Source organism: Pseudorca crassidens, chromosome 1 (genome assembly GCF_039906515.1).
Source record: "Pseudorca crassidens isolate mPseCra1 chromosome 1, mPseCra1.hap1, whole genome shotgun sequence".
Taxonomy (NCBI): domain Eukaryota; kingdom Metazoa; phylum Chordata; class Mammalia; order Artiodactyla; family Delphinidae; genus Pseudorca; species Pseudorca crassidens.
Window position 1 is genome coordinate 77504661 of NC_090296.1, and position 24970 is coordinate 77529630.

The 24970-nt window shown below is 41.1% G+C and overlaps 1 protein-coding gene across 1 annotated transcript in view; it reads left to right on the forward strand.

Annotated features, from left to right (window-relative positions):
- The window catches only part of AVEN (apoptosis and caspase activation inhibitor), a 193846-nt gene that overhangs the window by 165933 nt on the left and 2943 nt on the right, over positions 1–24970 (forward strand). Inside the window, exons 3-4 of the mRNA XM_067742213.1 lie at positions 17647–17717; positions 23327–23422. Coding sequence (XP_067598314.1) covers positions 17647–17717; positions 23327–23422 — 167 coding nt within the window. The remainder of the gene's footprint in view (positions 1–17646; positions 17718–23326; positions 23423–24970) is intronic.

A 24970-nucleotide genomic window follows, 5' to 3' on the forward strand; every position in this document is an offset into this window, starting at 1 on the left:
CAGTCTCTTTTTTTCCCTGTTTGTTTGTTTTTTTAGCATCTTTATTGGAGTATAATTGCTTTACAATGGTGTGTTAGTTTCTGCTTTATAACAAAGTGAATCAGCTATACATATACATATATCCCCATATCTCCTCCCTCTTGCGTCTCCCTCCCATCCTCCCTCTCCCACCCTTCTAGGTGGTCACAAAGCACCGAGCTAATCTCCCTCATGCACCAGTTTTTGAAATTTCCTTGTACAGAATTCTTCTGGATTTGCCCTGGGTATGTATCTGCTTCTCTTTGTATTCCATCTCTAAATGACCAAGGTGGGAAAGTGGCATGGGAAGCGGCACTCATCTCTTCCACTCTTGCTACCTCTTTTCCTTGGAAAACAGGATGGGTTCAAAACTGGAAAGAAATACAGACCTTCCTTGACTTACAATGGGGTTACATACGATAAACCCTACGTTGGTTGAAAGTATCATTAAGTCGAAAATGCATTTAATATACTAACCTACTGAACATCATTAAATGTGCTCAGAACACTTACATTAGCCCACAGTTGGGCAAAATCATCTAACACAAAACCTATTTTGTAATAAAGTGTTGAATGTCTCATGTAATTTATTGAATGCTGTACTGAAAGTGGAAAACAGAATGGTTGTATGGGTGCAGAACGGATGTAAGGGTATTGGCCATTTACTCTCATGATTGTGTGGCTGATGGGGAGCTGTGGCTTGCTGCCACTGCCCAGCATCACCAAAGAGTATCAGCATATCACTAGCCTGGGGGAAAGATCAAAATTCAAAATATGGTTCCTACTTAATTTGTAGGAACCATCAGAAAGTCAAAAAATCATAAGTTGAACCATCATAAGTTGGGGACTCTCTGTCCATTTCCCTGGCTGATCGTGATCTAATCTGTTCTCATCTGAATAAAAGTTTATTGTCAGTAACATCCTGGATTTAATATGATGTCATTATTGATGACCATACAGGTTGTGCATTATTATCAATCACTTCAGTTTTTTAAAAAAATTTCCTCTATTATAATCGAAGCTTATCTTAATTTCACTACTAAATGATACTACTGATGAGCAACTTTAAGGTCTACTCTTCTCCTAGAAATTTCAGGCAAATGGTAGGGGTACTTTCCTTCTGTATCCAGACAGCTCTAAAAACACAACATCACACCTTTATCTAAAATTGGATTCTGTCCTTATACATTTCAATTAATTTTCTCTGATTTAAAAAGCATCCTTCCAAAAAATCGAATTTCAACCTGATCAAGGCTCTAGATCTAGCTACCAGTTTATAGAAAATAGAAGGAATAAAAGAATAGATTAGACAAAAAGAAGAGTCCAAATCGGCAAAATCAGGAAATGAAAAAACCAACAGGTCAAATGCTCTGGTTTCCTCAACAAAAAAGTATGAATACTAAAGAGATTTAAGAGACACATCAACTAAATGCATTGTGGGGAATTTATTTGGATTATGGTTTGAATACATTAACTATAAAAACCAGTTTTCCTTAAGACACTGATGAAAGAAATTAAAGATGATACAAACAGATGGAGAGATGTACCATGTTTTTGGATTAGAAGATCAACATTGTGAAAATGATTATACTACCCAAAGCAATCTACAGATTCAATGCAATCCCTATCAAACTACCAATGGCATTTTTCACAGAACTAGAACAAAAATTTCACAATTTGTATGGAAACACAAAAGACCCCGAATAGCCAAAGCAATCTTGAGAACGAAAAACGGAACTGGAGGAATCAGGCTCCCAGACTCCAGACTATACAACAAAGCTACAGTAATCAACACAGTATGGTACTGGCACAAAATCACAAATATAGATCAGTGCAACAGGGTAGAAAGCCTAGAGATAAACCCATGCACATATGGTCACCTTATTTTTGATAAAGGAGGCAAGAATATAAAATGGAGAAAAGACAGACTCTTCAATAAGTGGTGCTGGGAAAACTGGACAGCTACATGTAAAAGAATGAAATTAGAACACTCCCTAATACCATACACAAAAATAAACTCAAAATGGATTAAAGACCTAAATGTAAGGCCAGATACTATAAACCTCTTAGAGGAAAACATAGGCAGAACACTCCATGACATAAATCACAGCAAGATCCTTTTTGACCCGCCTCCTACAGAAATGGAAATAAAAATAAACAAACGGGACCTAATGAAACTTAAAAGCTTTTGTGCAGCAAAGGAAACCATAAACAGGACGAAAAGATAACCCTCAGAATGGGAGAAAATATTTGCAGATGAAGCAGCTGACAAAGGATTAATTTCCAAAATTTTTAAACAGCTCATGCAGCTCAATATCTAAAAACCAAACAACCCAATCCAAAAATGGGCAGAAGACCTAAATAGACATTTCTCCAAAGAAGATATACAGATTGCCAACAAACACATGAAAGAATGCTCAATATCATTAATCATTAGAGAAATGCAAATCAAAACTACAGTGAGGTATGACCTCACAGCAGTCAGAATGGCCATCATCAAAAAATCTAGAAACAATAAATGCTGGAGAGGGTGTGGAGAAAAGGGAACCCTCTTACACTGTTGGTGGGAATGTAAATTGATACAGCACTATGGAGAACAGTACGGAGTTTCCTTCAAAAACTAAAAATAGAACTACCATATGACCCAGCAATCCCACTACTGGTCACATACCCTGAGAAAACCATAATTCAAAAAGAGTCACGTACCACAGTGTTCACTGAAGCTCTATTTACAGTAGCCAGGACATGGAAGCAACCTAAGTGTCCATTGACAGATGAATAGATAAAGATGTGGCGCATATATACAATGGAGTAGTACTCAGCCATAAAAAGAAATTTTTTTTTTTTTTTTTTGCGGTATGCGGGCCTCTCACTGTTGTAGCCTCTCCCGTTGCGGAGCACAGGCTCCGGACGCACAGGCTCAACGGCCATGGCTCACAGGCCCAGCTGCTCCGCGGTATGTGGGATCTTCCCGGACTGGGGCACGAACCCGTGTCCCCTGCATCGGCAGGCGGACTCTCAACCACTGCGCCACCAGGGAAGCCCCCCATAGAAAGAAATTTTAAAAAGAAACGAAATTGAGTTATTTGTAGTGAGGTGGATGGATCTAGAGACTGTCATAGAGAGTGAAATAAGTCAGAAAGAGTAAAACAAATACCATATGCTAACACATATATATGGAATCTAAAAAAAAAAAAAAAAAGGTTCTGAAGAACCTAGGGGCAGGACAGGAATAAAAACACAGACATAGAGAATGGACTTGAGGGGACTTGAGGACACGGGGAGGGGGATGGGTAAGCTGGGACAAAGTGAGAGAGTGGCATGGACATATATACACTACCAAATGTAAAATAGCTAGCTAGTGGGAAGCAGCCGCATAGCACAGGGAGATCAGCTCCGTGCTTTGTGACCCCCTAGAGGGGTGGGATAGGGAGGGTGGGAGGGAGACGCAAGAGGGAGGGGATATGGGGTTATATGTATATAAGTAGGTGATTCACTTTATTATGCAGAAGCAACTAACACGCCATTGTAAAGCAATTATACTCCAGTAAAGATGTCAAAAAATACTCCCAGTGTTCCACCTCTCCTGCTCCCAAGAGAAACAAAACATTTTATGGGGATATTTAAATATTATTTGTGTAGTTGATAATATTATTCTTTAACTGCTGCTGTTTTACATATGATAATATTATTGTTGTATTATTCAAAAGAGACCTTATACGTTAGAGGCATATACCAAAGTTTTTAAAAAAGCTTGCTATTTGGTTAATACCTGGAAAGCCCCAGATGGGGATAAATTTGCAGATGTGAGTGCTTAAAGCAAATAGGTCTTTAACTGGCTGAATTCTCCCAGTGGCATCTCCTGGAAACACAGTAAACATGAAATGGGGCAAAGCTCGTTTAATTATGTCAAAAATAATTGCTAAAACTTGTCAAATGGAATTTGGTAAACAGATTCATTCCACTGGCACCTTGCCGAGCTAAAGTTTCTCATATAGTGGTGGTAAAAAGATTTATAAGATAATTCTTGCTTTAAAATAGCAAAAACACAAACCCAACATTGACTACGCTCGTCCTACTCTTAAAACATGAGAGATATACCAGTGATTTAGAGAGACTACTCTGGTGGTTCACTTGCAGAAATTCTACCTTAGGCTTTGAAGCCTTGAAAAGATGTTGCTACTTTTGACAGCACCCATGAAAAGCAAACTATTTATTATGATATAAAATACAAATATGATCATCAAACTGAGAGCACTGTTGAGTTAGCATCCAGACAGCAGATGTTTCTTTGTAGATAATTCACTGATGTTCCTACCATTGAACAATAAAAAGTTTTAAGTAAAGCTTTTGGAAATTCAGTCCCATTTTAAGTATGTCAAGGAATCTCAATACTAAGTGAATCCGTTCATGAATCCATCGGTAAAATCAATAAATTACAGTTCGACTTACCAAGTTACTGCCTTATAATGTTGACTTTTTGTATATCAGATTTTCTTAAAACTCCGCACTCTGTCTTTTAGGTGTGGAACGGAAACTTTAGATACAAGCAAACCAAGTACACTCTAAGGCAGCTGTAAATAATGAGAATCAACATGGGTACTACTGACATTCTCAAACAGATCTACCCAGTACAAGGCAACTTGTGACTGTCCAATAAAGGCAGCACATGTAATTCACATAAATAATGCGAGGACCCAAAAAGTGCCCATCAAACTTTGTTCGGTAAAACCAAATACTAAGGCTTCTGAATATGCCATTTGCATTTTTGCTTCATAGTACTGCACTTAAGCATAGAACACTCGTAAACTATCATTAAAATACGTACTGGCCATCTATGAGAAGAAAATAACAGCCATGAAATGGATACCAGGGTGAAATGGCAGACCTGGTAAGGCTGGAAGTTAAATGTGGTCAGAACATAGGCCGAGGTTCATATTTAGGAGTTGGATCAGGAAAGGTGCTGATGAAAACAACTGTCTTAAATAGCAAAAGTCTGGGAGACAGGGTTCTGTAGCCAACGCCAGACACTGGGGTTAGAATCTGTGGGCAGCTCTGAGTAGGCACAAAGAACCAGAATGCTGCACGGTACCTCCCTGCCAGTCTGGAACAGGCGGCAGGGATTTATCACGTTATTAGGTGAGGTGTAAACCCCCCCGTTTCATTCTCTCTCTCCCTACATTTCCTCTCCCTTCTGTCACCGCCAATGAGGAGGTCAGCTTTCCAGATCAGTGCCTCCGGATATTAATTAGAAAAGTGGCATGTTCTTAGGCACGGAGATTTTCCTGTGCCCAAACTTCGTAGAGGCCCCACCAGATTTTCTCCTGAGCAACTTACTAGTTAGGGTAGCTTCCCAAATTCCATAGCGTCACATTTGCATGTCTGCTTCTCAGGAATGGCTGGGGGAGATGGTGTATAACCATAGTAACGTTAATTAGAACAATCATTACCCTAGCAAAGAGAACTTTGTATCTTCCACCCTCTGTTTTTTTGTTTTGTTTCCAAGGTTACAGTCCTTTCCTTTATTGGAGTTCCAGATTTTAAAAACGGAAAGTAAAGCAATCAGTGGTTCAGATAAAAGAAAAGCATCTTTACCTGAGTTACCCATCAGGCCTACTCTGACCTGCCCTAGCTCCTCCCAGAACAAGTTTCTGGGTATCTAAAAAAAACTGTTTACATATCGACTCATTAAAAGTCATCTCTACTATATGGGTCAACTAACTATGAGAACAGTTCTTCTCATACCTATTAAATATACACAGTCCACAGTTAGATCTCTTACTAGAAGAAAATTATCTGCAGAGTAGGTTCTTTGGGGCCCAGTAAGGTAGCCACCCTCTGTTTTGAAGGTGACAATTTGACAGACACTGCTGTTTTATTTTTTTACTATTTTGTGTTGTTTAATCTGTAAATGGTAAGGGTAATTGTCACTTGAGAATTAGTATGTGTTTGGGTACTCGTGTCAAATGTGTTTAACAGATGAGAACTCGACTAGTTGAGTTTCACTAACCTTGGTTATTATTGTGGAATATAGTGTTAAGCAGTGAAACTCGACCCCTGGTTGGAGAATGCTGAGTCACATGAAGAATATGACTCAGCCTTCTCTTCACTCTCTTCTTGCCTCTTCATCCTTCACTGTGCTCGAGTCATACTGGCCTGCCTTCTGCTCCTCCAATGGCCAAACTTCTTCTGTCTTGAGGCCTCTGCTCATGAGTTTCTTCTGGGGAGATGTTGCCTTACCAAACTCATCGCAGGCGTACTCGAAAGCTAGAATTAAGAGTTTTAAAAAGGAAAAGCAAGGATCTGGGACATGAAGAAGTTAATCAAAACTAACTTTAAAAAAAAAAAAAAAAAACTATAGTAGGTTTCATGTTGCCTACATGAGTTGACCTCAAAAGAAGTATATTGGCTAATGGTCTCCTGTTTTCAGTTTGGGTATTGCTCGTGCTTGCTGGAGCTGCCCAGTTGGAGATTTTATAAAGAATATTGTGCTTGTGAGCAGTAAATTCTTACATGATTTAAAAAAAGACTTTATGGAATCTTATGAATGAGAGTAGCTAAAGGTATGGATATGAATTTGGATTTTATACTAAGAAGATGTGAATTAGTATCAGAAAGATAATTTCAGTGAACTGAGCTAACATATAGTAAGAAAATAATGAGACAAATCAAAGATAATGGGTAAGACTTCTTAATCCTTTAATATATGAGTCTCTGGCATACATTTAGTCAGTAAACAGCAAATTGAAAGCAACCTCATATTCCTGATAGAAAGGGCTTCAGGCATTTTCTCTCACAAACCCCACCGTACTCTCTGAGGACATGCTTTGAGCCGTCTGCTTCATTATGGGATTAGTGTTTGGGGATTTTAATTATTAACATTCACCTTCATGGAATACTTTTAATTGCAAGAAGAAATCTTGGGCAGATTAAGGTAGAAAATACCATGTTTGAGAGATGTAAGTGGTAATAGGGATAAATTGACTTTCAAAAAAGTACTCAGTATAGGAAAGAAAATGAAATCGTAAGGAGGAATGGATGGTGGGCCAGGAAATTCAGGGAAAGTTTGGCTTCACTGTGGGACCCAAGTTACTGAGTGTTCTGCAGTGACCTTTGGAGAGTGTCGTTGTCCTAGTGGGACTGTGCTTTTTCTGTCCTGCACTGAAGTGTGTGCGAGTGTGTGTTTGAGTCTGCGTGGCATCCTCCTGATACAGACCGTTTTCCAGATAATGACAGTTTGGCATTGATCTGATTTTTCTTTCTCACTTACTCCCTCTGGAAGTGAATCGTGTACCCTTGCAAGATCACTGATGGGATTAAAGGGGAGTCTACTCCTTAAGGCATTAGACCTGGAACCTTAGAGTATATGTATGATGGTTCCATCAGCTGCAATAACCAACAAAGTCAACATTTTGGGTGTCAGGTTATAAATAAAAGAAACAAGCTGTTAGGTGGGCTAAATATTTTTTGAGGAAATAGACACCATGAGTGTTGAGGATTCATCTTTATATTATTTATTCAGCCTTGTCTAAAAATTTGCTGTCATCCTGGAGTTCTGTGCCAGGGTTTGATGTTGGCCTTGTTTCTGAAAACCATTGATCTGAGAAATGTTACTAGATTGTCTACTGTAGTACAGGGTTCACACAGAATATCTGCCAACTATTTTGGGGAAAACAGGTTAGATTCTAAATTCCAGAATGTCAGCATCATCCTTCACTCATAAAGCCTAGAACCATTCTATGGTACCTGAGTATATTTGGCTTTTCCTTCAACATAATCCGTGCAGATGGGGAAGCACTTTTTAGGGGTATTGGGAAGATAGGCACATCCTATTATGCTCAATGTGGATATTTGATGCTCAGGGGCCTTTGGGGCCGCACACCTGGTGAGAAAGCTCATGATAGGTCACTGTTGAGCAGGAGAGAGTTTTCTTACCTCTCATGTTCTTTTGGCTCAACCTAACTTTTTAAATTCATCATGGCTTGTATGATCTTCCTCACAAAGACCAAAATGTTAGCTGTTGCTTTGTTTTAGGGTAAATATTGAAATGCTTGATATCTGCATCTAGAAAGTCTCATCCGTAGAAGCTAGAAAGTGGGAGGTAGTAAGGACTTTTTATATCGTGTAGGCTGAACTGTAGATCGCCTCTGGATTGATCTGTGTCAGCCTGTGGACTTAGGATCTACCTGGACCTTCCAAATATGGCATGTCCCATAGATGAGCTAGAGAAATTCAGAGAGAAGAAAGGGTATGTTTCATTTTCTGTAGCAGCCATGGTGTTGACCATTGAGACATAGTGTCTTTCTATGAAGATTGTGAACCTGTCAACCTATAAAGTTGTGATTTCCCATAGACATGGTGTCCTGGTTAAGGGCATATTCTAAGGGCTGTGGAGGATTTAAAGGAAGGTGATCATGATAAAGAAGAGCCAGGAAAATGGAGCTTAAGATGAAGTACTCATCCAGAAATAGTGCTACATTCCTCTTGCTTTCTAGAGCTGGTTTCCGAAAGGACGTACCACAACAGTCTGGGCCACTTTTATAAGGAAAAGATCCAAATACCTAGGACAGATGTCAGTTACGGGAATTGCCACTCCCAAGTCATCGGAACTGGGTATTTTTAGACTTGGGCACATTTTCCATCTTTCACACTCACTCTTTGTATACATCTGATCTGTATTGTTGAAACCAAAAGTCTTTGCAGGTTTCTTTGCCCAGATAAAGATTGTTCCTTGTCATCCCACCTGAACTTCCACCGAAGAGCTCTTTTATTTGGCTGGAAGCTCTTTTTTGTTGATGTGGCCGAAGGAGTAAGCCTAAAATTCAAAGCTGTCTTATTTATGACTAAAGTGTAAGTTTTTTGATAGTATGTTGGTATTGTGGAATTCTAGCAAGTTTAGTGTCCACTTTGTCCCTGATCCTGAGACTTGTGTTAGACTGGTTTTGAGAAATTAGGCAGAGTGAGAATCCTGGGTATCGTCCACACAGCGACAGTTGGTGTATCGCCTTTATTTCTCTGACGCTATCCCTATTAGAATACTTAGAGGGCTATCAAAACACTCTTATTTTTTAAAAGTACTTATTTAAAGGAATCCCTGAAATGACTCCTTTCCTAAAATGAGGAATTCTTTGTTTTTGGATTTTCAAATCTTCAGCCATTGTCAGCATGTCAGATAGTAGTATATCAGATGTCATAAAATATTTATTGAGTATCTGTATTGTCCTAGGGAACTCAGATGGCTGAGAAGCCTAGTGGAAGTAGTGGAAAGAGCTTCGTTAGTTATAGGTATAATAATGAATGTTAGGAGCCAAGAGGTCTTGGTGTCCAGCCATTAACTGGCTGGTCAGGCCATTGAGCCTGTCCTGACCTAAGGCTCTTTACTGTTCTATAAAGGGAGGGTTAGAATGAATGACATCTGGTGTTCCAGCTTTGAGATCTATGGATGTTTTGTCTTCAAGGCATTCTGAGATGGTCTTTGCCCTTAAGAAGTTTCAGCTTTGTTTCTAGAGTTCCTTACTTCTGTTTGGCTTAGTTCCAAAAATAACATGTGTTTGTTGTTTACAAAGGAAAATTCAACTGGAAAATGTATTATGCAGAAAGGAAGTCTCCTTCAATCCCGCCCTCTGAAAGAGAATCATTCTTAAAATAGCTATCTAATGATCTCCACTTATTTCTATGCATATATTAATATTTTTGTGATATATACACACATATATGTGTGTATATAGTATGTGCATAGGTGTGTGTGTATATATGTGTGTATATATATATCTTATTCATACTGTATTAAAACTTGATTTTTTTCATGTAACAGTTGAGATAATGGGCATCTTTCCATTTGTCAGTACATATAAAACTACATTTTTTTTTAATTTAGGTATAGTTGATATATAACATTATTTTCATGTGTACAATATCATGATTCAACATTTGTATATATTGCAAAATGATCACCACGATAAGTCTAGTTAACATCCATCACCATACATAGTTACAATTTTATTTTTCTTGTGATGAGAACTTTTTTATTTAATAAAGCACACATCTTTTTAAAAAAAATTTGTTTATTTGTTTTTATTTTTGGCTATGTTGGGTCTTCGTTGCTGTGCATGGGCTTTCTCCAGTTGGGGTGAGCGGGGGCTACTCTTGGTTGTGCTACAGGGCTACTCTTCGTTGCGCTACGTGGGCTTCTCATTGTGGTGGCTTCTCGTTGCGGAGCACGGGCTCTAGGCGTGCGGGCTTCAGTAGTTGTGGCGCGTGGGCTCAGTAGTTGTGGAGTGCAGGCTCAGTAGTTGTGGCGCACAGGCTTAGTTGCTCCACGGCATGTGGGATCTTCCCGGACCAGGGATCAAACCCGTGTCCCCTGCATTGGCAGGTGGATTCTTAACCACTGTGCCACCAGGGTAGCCCAAGAACTTTTAAGATCTACTCTCTTAGCAAGTTTCAGTTATGCAGTACAATATTATTAACTATAGTCACCATACTGTACATTACATTAACTATTGTATTTTTAAAATAACCTCATAGAATGTTTGTAATTCACTATTGGAGGCAGATTAAATATACATTTTGGCCAGAATGTCAAGTGTTGAATCATATTCAGCTGAAGCTAAAGCTAAATATCTCTGTCATAGAATGGATGTGCTGGAATACATGGAAAAAAATCTGAAATTTCAGCAAAACTATTGAAATATTATTATAAAAGTTATTAGCGGCCAGATTTACTTTTGACAATGTACAGGCATTCTCATTTCTCACCACTGTCTGCTGTTAGATTGTTCCTGCAGTCACGGTACCATCCTACACATTCGTGATACTAAATAGCTGGCAGCTTGGCTGAGGTGGGTAGAGGAGCACAATACTCTTTGGCTGGTTCTGCCAGGATAGTCGAGGGTAATGGTGCCCCTCGCGATTAAATTTGTCCTCTCTAAGAGTAACTAGTTAAAGACTGGGTAATAGGCTAGGTGAAGACTTATCTCCTCATTAACTGCTAGACTTGGAGATTTGTTTGATGATCATGAGTTTCATTGAAGGAATCCCCCAAACTGAAGCACTGTGCACTGCCTTTTTCCCCATATTCTTTTCCATTGTGGTGTATTACAAGGTGTTGAATATAGTTCCCTGCGCTATGCAATAGGACCTTGTTGTTTATTTTATATATAATAGTTTGTATCTGCTAATCCCAAACTCCTAATTTATCCTCCCCCAGCCTTTCCTCTTTGGTAACCACAAGTCTGTTCGCTATGTCTGAGTCTGTTTCTGTTTTGTAAATAAGTTTATTTGTATCAATTTTTTAAGAGTCCACATATAAGTGATATCATATGGTATTTGTCTTTCTCTGTCTGACTTAATTCACTTAGTATGATCATCTCTAGGTCCATCCATGTTGCTGCAAATGACATTATTTCATTCTTTTTTATGGCTGAGTAATATTCCATTGTATATATATATGTGTGTGTGTGTGTGTGTGTGTGCGCACACACACACACACACCACATCTTCTTTATCCATTTATCTGTCAATGGACATTTAGGTTGCTTCCATGTCTTGGCTATTGTACATAGTGCTGCTGTGAACATTGAGGTGTATGTATCTTTTTGAATTAGAGTTTTTTCCAGATGTATGCCGAGGAGTGGGACTACTGGATCATATGGCAATTCTACTTTTAGTTTTGTAAGGAACCTCCATACTGTTCTCCATAGTGGCTGTACCAAGTTACATTCCCACCATCAGTGTAGGAGGGTTCCCTTTTCTCCATACCCTCTCCAGCATTTATTATTTGTAGACTTTTAAATCATGGCCAGCCTGACTGGTGTCAGGTGATATCTCATTGTAGTTTTGACTTGCATTTCTCTAATAATTAGCGATGTTGAACATCTCTTCATGTGCATTGTACACTGCTCGAAACATTCTTTCTGATTATTTTCAGAAGCATACTTAAGATCACATATATCTAACTTTCTAATATTTTTGCTGCTTTATACAATTAGTTGATTGGAAAAAATCCATCATTAATTTTGGCTCCAGAAATGTGGCAGTAGAGCAACGTTGTTGACTTTCAAGATATACAGAATTGTTTCAATATCGCCTGTATCTCAGCTTTCATTGCGTGTACACCAACTTCAGCTTTGTTGGAATAGAATGACATGGGACTTTTTATTATGTAGGAAAAATGTGAACTCTCCAGGTACATCAGTCTTGTTCAAATCCTCCCCCCGCCTTTTTAAGCAGATTCTAATGAATAAATTACTTCTTAATAAATAATCATTGGATTTAGCAGGCCTGCTATTTTTGTATTCTTATCTGCAAAGTAGAATATTATGGGATTTTGTTGCTGTTATTCAAGCAGCCTATGTAATAGGTACTAGCTCTTCTCCATCTTGTTTGAGGATATGGTATAAGTACACAGCAAGGCAGTTCCACAGCCTCTTATACATCATGAAATTAGTCTTTGGCTGAAGGAGGAGGAGGAAAGTGTTATACTCCTTTTATGCTTTCTGGTTCTGTTCATTACACTGTGCTGTAATTACTTGCTGAACACACAGCTGGTGAGTGTGACCAAAACTTTGAATGCTTATGACTTGCAAGACACATTTCACCATGTTTGTTCCACTGTCAACAATAGTTGGCTTTCCCTGTTCTTCACTGGGTTCCATTCTTTACTTCTTCATTCTGATTCATTCTGTTAGTGTGAGAGACAGGAACTCTCTCAGCCAGAGAATAAAGCAGGAGCAGAATTGAGTGCATTGTGAATGCACCACACTGTCTTATTTAATGGAAGTCTCCAATTGTTGCTGCACGTCCAAATGTCTGATGTACAAGATACAGGAGTAGCATGTTTACTAATACCACCATTGTTCTGTACATGTCTCAGTATAAGAAGAAAATTTTGGTAACATGTTTTCCAGAAGTACTCTTGATTCTAGGAGTCATAATTTTGACAAGTCTGGACACACTTTCATCTTCAATGAGAGGGTTAGAGAGGTTGGCTTTCTTTAATAGTCATTTAACCAGCTTATTTTTCAAAATTAGCCTCTGTGTACTTTATTAAGATTTTTAAATTGTGTTGTTTTGGAGTTTGAGTACTATAAACAAAATGTGCTTAAAGTACCTTATTTTTCTCAAACATTTTCTTCTTTTCTTTGAATTTTTTATGTGAATACTTTATTTTGTATCAATCAAGAATGACTTCATGGTCAGAAAGAGAAAGACAGTTACCATATGATATCACTTATGTGGAATCTAAAATATGATACAGATGAATTCATTTATAAAACAGAAACATTCACAGACATAGAAAACAAACTTATGGGGACTTCCCTGGTGGCGCAGTGGATAAGAATCTGCCTGCCAATGCAGGGGACACGGGTTTGATCCCTGGTCTGGGAAGATCCCACATGCTGTGGATCAACTAAGCCTGTGCGCCACAAATACTGAACCTGTGCTCTAGAGCCCGCGAGCCACAACTACTGAGCCCACGTGCTGCAACTACTGAACCCCGCGTGCCTAGAGCCCGTGCTCTGCAACAAGAAAAGCCACGGCAATGAGAAGCCTGTGCACCACAACAAAGAGTAGCCCCCGCTGGCTGCAACTAGAGAAGGCGCGTGCACAGAAACGAAGACCCAGCACAGCCAAAAATAAATAAATTTATAAAAACCAACAAACAAAAAGAAAACAAACTTATGGTTACCAAAGGGCAAGGGGGTGGGGGAGGGATAAATTAGGAGTTTGGGATTAGCAGATACAAACAATAATATATACAAAATAGATAAACAAGGTCCTGCTGTATAGCACAGGGAACTATATTCAATATCCTGTAATAAACCATAATGGAAAAGGAAAAAAAAATGACTTCATGAATGTCATTGTGATTTTATAGTTTTTCCTATTTTTGAAAATTTTACATTGCAAATCATAAGATCTGGGTCTGATAACTGGATTTTTTTCTATTGTCTCTTTTTTAAAAAATTATTTTTATTTTATATTGGACTATAGTTGATTTACAATGTGTTATTTTCAGATGTACAGCAAAGTGATTCACATATATATATATATATATATATATATATATATATATATATATATATCCTTTTTCAAATTCTTTTCCCATTTAGGTTATTACAGAATATTGAGCAGAGTTCCCTGTGCTATATAGTAGGTCCTTGTTAGTTATCTATTTTTAATATAGTAGTGTTTATATGTCAATCCCAAACTCCCAGTTTATCCCTCCCCCCAACCCTCGACCCTTTGGTAACCATAAGTTTGTTTTCTAAGTCTGTGAGTCTGTTTCTGTTTTGTAAATAAGTTCATTTGTATCATTTTTTTTTTAGATTCTGCATATAAGCAATATCATATAATATTTGTCTTTCTCTGTCTGACTTCACTTAGTATGATAATCTCTAGGTCCATCCATGTTGCTGCAAATGGCATATTTCATTCTTTTTAATGGCTGAGTAATATTCCATTGTATATATGTACTACATCTTCTTTATCCATTCATCTGTCACTGGACCTTAGGGCCTCCATGTCTTGGCTGTTGTAAACAGCGCTGCAGTGAACATTGGGGTGCATGTATCTGTTTGAATTATGGTTTTCTCTGGATATATGCCCAGCAGTGGGATTGCTGGATCATATGGCAACTCTATTTTTAGTTGTTTTTTTTTTAATTAATTTTTATTGGAGTATAGTTGCTTTACAATGTTATGTTAATTTCTACTGTAAGGAAAAGTGAATCAGCTATACATATACGTATATCCCCTCTTTTTTGGATTTCCTTCCCATTTAGATCACCACAGAGCATTGAGTAGGGTTCCCTGAGCTATACGGTAGATTCTCATTAGTTATCTATTTTATACACAGTATCAATAGTGTATATACGTCAATCCCAATCTCCCAGTTCATCCCACCCCCACTCTTGATATCCATGTTTGTTCTCTAAGTCTGTGTCTCTGTTTCTGCTTTGCAAATAAGATCATTTATACCATTTTTCTAGATTCCACATACATGCGTTAATATACGATATTTATTTTTCTTTCTGACTTCGCTCTGTATGACAGTCTCTAGGCACATCCACCTCTCTACAAATGACCCAGTTTTGTTCCTTTTTATGGCTAATATTCCATTGTATATATGTGCCACATCTTCTCTGTCCATTCCTCTGTTGATGGACATTTAGGTTACTTCCATGTCCTGGCTATTGTAAATAGTGCTGCAATGAACATTGGGGCACCACGTGTCTTTTTTTTTTTTTTTTTTTTGTGATACGCGGGCCTCTCACTGTTGTGGCCTCTCCCGTTGCGGAGCACAGGCTCCGGACGCGCAGGCTTAGCGGCCATGGCTCACGGGCCCAGCCGCTCCGCGGCACGTGGGATCTTCCCCGACCGGGGCACGAACCCGTGACCCCTGCATCGGCAGGTGGACTCTCAACCACTGCGCCACCAGGGAAGCCCGCCATGTGTCTTTTTGAATTATGGTTTTCTCTGGGTATGCCCAAGTAGTGGGATTGCTGGGTTATATGGTAATTCTATTCTTAGATTTTTAAGGAACCTCCATACTGTTCTCTGTAGTGGCTGCACCAAGTTACGTTCCCACCAACAGGGTGGGAGGGTTCCCTTTTCTCCACACCCTCTCCAGCATTTATTGTTTATAGACATTTTGATGATGGCCATTCTGACTGGTGTGAGGTGGTATCTCATTGTAGTTTTGATTTGCATTTCTCTAATAATTAGCAATGTTGAGCGTCTTTTCATGTGCTTTTTGGCCATCTGTATGTCTTCTTTGGAGAAATGTCTATTTAGGTCTTCTGTCCATTTTTTGATTGGGTTTTGTTTTCCCCTCTCTCTTAGTTTTCTGTCATCTTGGTCTCATCTCCTGATACACCTGAATTTTGGATACTGTGTATAAAATATAGTAGAGATAATTCTAGGTTATTGATAATGTCATTTTCCTCCAAAAAGGATTAACTTTTGCTTCTTTTAGTGAGAATCAGAGATTGAGCTGATTCACTGCTTTGCCTCAGACTTTGTAAAGCTGTCCTATTCCTCCTTGATCCTTACTTCCTTTCTTATTCTCACCCCTTTTCCTGTTTTCCTACTGGGTGGTTTTGTTCTGGTTGATTGGCAAAAGCTCTCTTTGTATATGAGAGACAGGCTCTTTGCCTATATGTGCTACAAATGTTTATCACCAGCAAATATGGTTTGTCTCACTGCTACATTTTAGGATTTTTTTAAAGGTTTTTTGTAGGCTTTCTATTGTCCTTTTAAAATGTTAATATTGCACAAATATTTATAAACTACCCACATATAATCACAATACACTTACACATCCACATGCACAGACAAGACATTATTAATTATATTACTCAGGTTCTTTATATCATAATTTTTGAGGGATCAAGCTTGATTTGCCAATGACTAATGGTAGTGATTTTACCCTTTCTCATGATAAAGAGTGATGTTCTTGGTCTTTTTTACCTAGAATTTGATCTTGTCAAGTGTTAAAATGTTATGATCCATGTGTTTTGGAAATGCTGGGGGTACGGTGCAGATTCTGATTTTGTCTTTGTCTCTTTCATTCAGGATTCTTCAGTTCTTTTCCCCCTCTGTTAAGTTAGAAGTAAAGAATGGATTCTATGGTTAAATAACCTGAGCGATATCATAGGAGGAGAAAGTGGGCCTGTACCTGAGTCTTAAAGTATAAACAGGATATGAATGGGTAGAAGTGTGTGGGCCTTCCAGACAAGGGAGAAGGATTAAAAAAGAAATGAGGATAGGGTAGAAAATGAAGTATGTTCAGAATGTGAAAAGAGGCTCTCGGGAGCAGGAAGTCAAGAAATAGGAAGCAAATGTGGGTTAATGAGGTAGGATCACGTTCTGGAGGATCCTGAAAGCCAGGTGGAAAAGTAATTCTTTATAAATTGGCTATTCTTAATGCAAATAACCAGATAAGTACATATTTACAAAACAAGCTTTGTGTCAAAGCTCGCTGTACGGAATCATCTGTCAAGCTTGTTTATCTTGATTCATTTTCCTTTATTCCAAGAGCTCAGAGCAGTGCACCATGATTCACATTAACTAATCTAATGCACATTCTTTGAGTTTTATTTTGTATCTGACATTCTAAGCAGGTGATTTTTAGAGTGATGGTTCAGATTGGTAACCTTGCCTCAAAGAGATATTTTAAGTCTGTCATATTGTGGATCAGTTGAGAACTGCTTTCCTTCAGTTCTGTTTTTCTCCTTCCTTTTCTGCTTTTGCCCACCCCCAAATCATAAATATTAGTTTCCTTGCATATATTAAGCAGATGAGATGAAAATAGGCTAAATATGGGGAGATGGCCACGTCTGCAGGCCTGGACTGTTCAGTTGTCTCTCAAGAAGCATGTAGGATGGTGGCTTATTGAGAGTTGAATGAAGCAATGAATACAGTTGCCAATAGTATTTTCAAGTACCCACTCTGCACAGATGATGTGGAAAGATGCGGAAGCCAGGACCTTCTATTGAATATCATCACTGAGTTTGGGATGGTCAGCTCTTCAGAAACAGCACTTTTACTCCCAAAGGGAAATTGAGAGAACTGAGTGTTTTCCTTTTAGCTTTGACATAAAATTGTATGTTTTTTCTATTCCCAGGGGACTCCTTCTCACAGTTCCGGTTTGCCGAGGAGAAAGAGTGGGATAGTGAAGCTTCCTGCCCCAAACAGGTAAGGTGAAGCTCTGTCTGGAACGTGGATTGGCTCTTCTCAAGGCTGGAGACCAGCACCTTTCACATTGTTGTTGCGATGGAGACTTCACATAGAGAAGAGTCTAGTCATTCGTGTACAGTTCAGCGTCAGTTACCTAAATTGCTCAGAAGGTTTTCAGGGAGCTTAAATTATACAGGCTCTTGGAGCTGGAGTTGACCTTTATACCTGGCCGTCTATGTGAACTACTTATATAGCTCATATATGACTATAGTTCATATAGACTGGGTTGTAGGGCTGAAAGTTTATAGTCACGATTTTGAGTGGATTACTTTGCCATTTGGCCTTCCTTCTTTTCCCTTTCTGTGAAAATTCATCTAAGGCTTGAGAATTAATTTATTTCTCCCACACTGTTTTTGGTGTTAGGTAAGAAAATCCTTAACTTTATAGTTTTAAATAACTCTTCTTCTATAATTAGGAGAATAAAGCTATAAAATAAGAACAAGCATCACAGAAGTCTTTCAGTGAATCTGTAGCACCCACGCACGTTATTTGCTTTGTATTGCTGCCATATTTTCCTCCCAAGGAGTTTTGATGATTCTCCAGGCAGGATTTCACTGAACCTTTCCGTACGAGAGACGACAGGTATTCTCACCCTTTTTAAAATGCACAGAGGATGAGTAAGTGCTGGCGTGGCATTTGCTTCCGACTCCGGGGCTGGAGCATACTATCTGATACAGTGATCAGACAGCCTGCCCACAGCTTCAGACAGGAGACCGGGCAGCAGACCTGACGGATAAAGGGCGGGACCTTCCTCCCCATTCCGCCGTCAGCTCAGTACACACACAGTAGGTGGCTCACACCCCCAGGTGGGCTGGCTTCACGTTCAGTTGTTTGGGGGGGACATTGACTTAAAGACAGAGGGGAGGGAAGTGACTTGTAAAATGACTTCCTGTTCCTGTACAAAGAGTATGTTTTATAATATAGAAAAATTTGGGAATTAAAAATATTTGTTTTTGCTTGGGTCTGTTTGGGCATGTACCTGAGTATGGTTTAGAATTCTAGCACAAGTTGTAAACAGACGAACGCAGATCATGGAGGAATTCAGTGAAAGCCAGACAACTCCCATTTCAACTCCTTTGCACCATGTTGGCTATCAGAGAACATTTTGTTATCCTGAGAGTTTCAAATAATTCTAAGGTTCTTTATTTATCAAAACACATGTTCTTTATTAGATATTTTATTAGATGTAGCTTATTGGAAGATGAATGAGACAGAGACCATGCTTGTTCATTGCCCTAGGCCCCTTACCTTAGCACAGTGGCTGACACATAGTAGATGGTAAATATTTACATGATAAATGAAAAAGAATGCAACATAAAATAAGAGGTATAATGAATGAATGAACATAATACTGTGGGAGAAAGCTGCTTTGGGCTGGAAGTGATTGAGAGTAGCAGCATGGGATAAAGATCATTTGAATGGGCCTTGGTGGATGGATGAGTATGGTTCTGGTAGGTTCTGTCTGGGGAACAACAGGAGAATGATGAGATCTGAAAGACCAGGCTGTGCTCAGAGTCGGGAGCATAGCTGGAGTGTAGCTGGAGTGTGGATTCTCAGAAGAGGTGGCTTCCAGTGTGGGTCTGGGTCACTTAGTACCAGTGGTTTGGTCTTCATTTTTATCTAGGGGCAGTTTAGCCTGTGGGTCAGAGCGTAGACTTCAGAGACGCAAACCTGAGCGTAAATACTAGTTCTCATCTGGAAAATGGAACTAATAATAAAATGTAACTCAGAGTTGTCATGAGGATTATATTAGATTATAAATAAAAGTCCTTCTGTGCAGTTCCTGACACAGAGGAAACACTCAAAATTAGCTCTTATTACTACTGTTACTTGTTAACAAAATTTTGTTTAGCAAGACAATGGAAATGGCTAGGCTGGACCTCTGCAATATTGGGAAGGAGGGACTGAAGAGGTCAGAGGCTGGAGGCTGGGAGAGCAGGTAGGAGGATATTACGTGGGGTGAACGGGAGGGGACGTGGGCCGACAGCATGGGCCGTGAGATGGAAGACAGTTCACTGGCAGATGGGACTGCAGTGGAGGACGTAGTAGATTGCGTCACGGGCCAGACGTGAGACATGAGGACAAGAAAGATTCGCAGGGGCGCTAAGCTTCCCAGCACGCTGATGAGGTGAGCAGTGATGGCTGATGGAGCGAGAGAAGGCAAGCTTGGTTGTGAGCATCTTGAGTTGAAGTATTAGTGGAGCACATCCCAAACTGAATTCATCACTTCGCCACCGGCACTGTTTTGTGTCCCACATCTCCCCTCACTCGGTCCTCTTTATTTTTGCTTACTTGAGAGAGAAAAAGAAGAGAAGAATCTATCTGTCTATCTACCTGTCTATCTATCAGTTGTTCCTCATGTGCTCCTCTGTCCCCAGCACAGCCAGTGACATGAAGCAGTGAAGAGTTTGCCAGTGGGTCCTGGTGGAGGCCCCGAAGGGCACCCTGATGGGAGAGGGCCCAGTGCTGTCCCTGTGACTTGCCTTCATGTCTCTGTGGCTCACATGCAGGGTGAGGGGAAGGTGGCCTGGCAGTCAGGGTCCCTGCTTCAGCCGTGTTGGCCCCATTACCGCAGGGGAGTTGGTCCCTTCAATCCATGAGTGGCGTTTTCAGACCTGTCCTTTGGACAGTGTGGGGACATGTGAGGAGGGAATGGGTGGGAGGAGAACTGAGGGTGAAAAAAATAGGTCCATTATTTTTTGAAAATCACCTGAAGCTTTTTTTTCATTCCATTTTTCAGTTGTGTTGACTAGCGACTTATTTAGTCAGTAGAGCTTCCTCGAGCAACCACTGAGCACTGGGTGGCACGCCGTGGTTCCTGAGTGTGTGGCTTTTAAGGGAACAGACACTCAGGCCCACCCCTGAGAGCGCAGTTCTGAATGAGGCCTGACGCTCTGTACGTGGAAGGCGCCCCAGCTTTCTCTAAAGTGTCGCTTGATCTGAGCACTTCCACTGTAAAGTGTCCCCGTGGTCCCTGAGTACCCAAAGGAATGTGGACTGTGAGTGCTGTAGGTCTTGAGGAAGGTGCAGTGGTCTGATCAGAGGCTGTAAGTGGAGTTTCTAGTAGGTTCGTTCCTCACCAAATGGTGTACCTCTACGCAGACACTGAGACTCGGAGTGTGATTGGCTTCCTGGACAGGGAGGAGCCTTCGAGAATAGATTCTCACCACCGAGTCTGTGCGCACACTGATGGCGGAGAAGTGGGGTTGGAGGGACTTTGTTCTAACAGTCAAGGCTGGCCTCCTGCCCCCAGCCTCCGAATCTGCAGGAGAAGAGGCGCTGGGGTGGCCAGGCTGCGTGCTCCAACTGTGAGTGACTGTCAGCGTTGGCCAGGTGGATGTGGGGATGGGGCTCTCCGGGCAGAGATGACCCACCAGTTATTTACAACATGGAGCAAAAAAGCTAATTCATGGTGGTTATTCCAATTAAATCTGTTTTCAAATTCACACTTTACTATTACAAGCAATTCACTTCAGCTCCCTTTATATCTAAGGCCTTCAGCTGTAGCCCTTTAGGGGACAAACTGGTGACAAAAAGGGGAGGTCTTCTTACATCGTGGTGTTTGATGGTAGGTTCTAGGCTCTAGGACTGCTGCAGGGAGACGAGGAGAAATCACTGTGCTGGGCTGAAGTGTCTTGAGGTCCTCATGGAGGCGGTGCCCTATCACCTGGGCCTTGGATGGTGGGTGGGAATTGGAGACGTGGGGAAAGGAGACACCCCAGCAGCTGAAGGTCCATCACTTGGGACTCGGCACATAAGCACAGCCTGGCCATTCCCTGGATCTCACAGACTTTTCATTGTTAACGATATACCTTGTAGCCGTGTCACACATGATGCAAAAGGGGGGAGGAAGTTTGGGCACTTCTAGCTGGACCCCAGCACGTCTCAGCGGGCCTTCTCCAGAGAGCTGAGACAGCAGCATGTGAATGGTTGGCAGGCATCGTGGACGGAAAGTTCTTGCTCTTTTATAGGCTGAAAGCAGGGGGTCTACCCGGGTGACTTTGCAGACACCTTGGCAGTGGGAAGGGTGAGATTTCCAGTTTGTAATGTGGTGACTTACTCATGGGTTAAGCATTCAGGATCACACTTTTCTAGTGCTTTGAGAGGTCTTCTCCAAACTTCGAAACAAAGACTGGCCACGCTGGTCTTGATCAAGCACGTGACGTGCTGAGTGCAGGACTGCGGCAAGGCCTGCACATGTAGTGCATTTCCCACTCTCCTGCTCCCTAAATACTCTATGTTTTTAGATGTAAGTTCCTTTTTTTCCAGGGTGAGGGGCCACATCTGCTGCTGCCAACCTTGCTTACCGTAGAGCTAGCCATCTCCGGAAACTTTCAGAAGGGCAGGTGAAGAGCTGTATTGCTTCCTTTGATCCCTGTGTACTGCTGTTGTGAGGCTCAGGGGTTCGGGTGGGTCTGTGTTTAGTGTCGGCGCTCTACTTGAGAGCACCAGGAATGGCTCCCCACCTCCAGTCATTATAAACCCATCTACCCAAGGCATCCTTACAGTGGAATGGAGATTAGACTCCGTGACCCCTGGGTGGTGTTCTCTAACTTGAAATCAGTGATGGCAGCGTAAGTCCTGGTTCTACCTGGGTCTGTGATAGTCCTTGGTAGACAAGGTGGTCCGTGGTGTCTGCCTCTAACGTGGCAGCCACCTTCTAGTTTTTCCTTCTCTTGGGTAGCCGGGGCACCTAGAAACAGCCGTTAGGGGTCATGCGATAACCTGGGCCGTTTTCTCAGATATGGTCGATTTGTGAGGGCATTGCCTGGATGGGATTTTGCGTCTATGCACGGGAAGGGAGTTCAAGGGACTTACAGTGTTGGCCTCACACGAAGTGCTGCCAGCTGGAGGGTAAGTTTCCATCCTCTGCTTTCTGGTTGGAAGAGAGAGAAGCGTATACCTCATGGGCTTCTTTGGCTGTGACTGTCCTCCCCATCTGACTGCTGAGACAGCTCTTCCCTGCTCTCCTGAAGGCCAGCCATCTGAATCTGGGGGGAGATGTCCAGTTAGATTTCATTAAGTGCTTTGAGTTTTTTTCAGTAATTCCAAGAGCATCCGCAGGTTCCAGGTTTCCGTGCAGCCTTGATGTGAGGTGATCACCACCCTGCTGCTGCTCTGGCAGCCTGAGCTGTGGCTCAGGAAGGTGCTTTTGGTTTTGCTTATCTTAATGCAGAGATGGTAGAAATTAGAACCATATCAAGTGTGATTTATGATCTGATTACTCCCAGCTAAAAGTAATAGATGATTTATTTACAGTTACTTATCGTCTTGTGCTCTTTTATTCCTGAAAGGTCATATGTAATCATCTTTTTTTTTTTTTTGCGGCACGCGGGCCTCTCACTGTTGTGGCCTCTCCCGTTGCGGAGCACAGGCTCCAGACGCACAGGCTCAGCGGCCACGGCTCACGGGCCCAGCTGCCCCGTGGCATGCGGAACCCTCCCAGACCGGGGCACGAACCCGTGTCCCCTGCATCGGCAGGCGGACTCTCAACCACTGCGCCACCAGGGAAGCCCCATATGTAATCATCTTGATCAATAATCTATCTTTTTTTTTTATATATATAGAATTCAGCATTTTATGTGGACTGTGAGTCATTGGTTCGAGCCCTTCAAGAACTGCCTCTCTCACTCCGACTCAATGTTGCTGCTGAATTGGTCCAGGTAAAAACCCTGATAGCATCCTGAGGCTGGTATGAATTAGGGCAGGAGAAGAAGAAGAATGAAAAACATCCCCCTGCAGGATGTTTCAGACTCAGCTTTTCCTTTCATCAAGCTGAGCGTTTTGTATCAGGTAGAATTTCGTAAAGTTTTGAGGGAGAATGAAATACTTTCTAAAGGTTTTTTCATTTTATATTTGAAACATTTTAAAGGATCAAATGTAATAGAATTGAATGAAATGTAGAAGTATAGAGTCTGCCTTGTATTGTACTCAAAATGTTTATGTGCCAGGCTTTGTGTTAGGCACTAAGGTTACCGTGGTGAACAGACAGGCATGGTTCCTGCCCTCATGGAGCTTAATCTATTGGGAGAGACGGATATTGATCAAGTTATCAAATTATAAGTCCTGTGAAGGGGAAGGACAGTATGCTGTGAGAATATGTAATAGTGAACCTGATCGACTTTGGTGTGATTAGGAATGGCTTTCCTGAAGAAGTGGCAGATAAGCCGAGATCCAAAGCATAAGAACATTTGAGTTGGGATTTAAAGAAGAGTGACCCAATCAGATCTGCATTAACAACTGTGCTAATAACAGTAACAGTAACAACGAACATTCTGGCTGCAGGATGGAGAGAGGGCTGTATTGGGGTGTCTGTGTTTAGGGTAAATCTGCACTTGCACACCCATGCAAGAGTAGAGCGGATGAGGGGAGGCAAATTAGGAGGCCACTGCACGGCTCAGGTGAGTAATACTGTAGCTTGGGCCAGGCTAATGATGGTAGAGATGGCAGGGAACTGGACTTTACCAAGAGGTGTATTACAAAAGTAAAATTAACAGGACTTGGTGAAATACCGGAAATGGAGAGGGAGCAGGGAAAGAATTTTCTAGGTTTTCCAGCCTGTGCAACTCAGTGGTAGCTAGTATTAGGAAGGGTGAGGCTTGGACATTATGGGTTTGTGTCTCTGAGATGTCAGAGTGAAAATATTAGTCAATTGGACGTAGAAATTTATAGTTCAGAATCAAGGGTTGGAAATATAAATTTGGGAGATATCGGTTGTAAGGTAGCTAAGAGCGGAGCCATTGAATCGGCTAAGAGAGGAGGGGCCCAAGGGCTATACCAGAAGGAACTTTGAAATGTAATTGTGGCTAGATTGGATTTTGTTAAAAAGTGAAACCCTAGGCAGTACTAGTTGTCAATAGAATCCCAGCAACTAAAGTGATCAGTTTTGTTCTGCAGTTGAATGCGATGCTAAGCCTGAGCATAGGCAGGCATCAGTGGGTATCCACCCAGCTGTCTCTGTGGCACTTACGTCAAATTTAGGGCAGCAAGTAGAATTCAGGCTGGAGGACACTTAGGGAAAGAGAAGTAGAGAGGACAGCATTTGCCTCTGATGGGGAATCACCCTGGGACGTCTTTAGGAGTGTTTGGGGGTATTGGGGCTTGTCTTAGTGATTGGGTGAGCACTCCTCTTCCTCTGGCTGTCCAGAGATGGTCAAAGTCCTGACATACTTGGTTTGATCCCACACAATGAGGAGTGGTTAACAGAACAC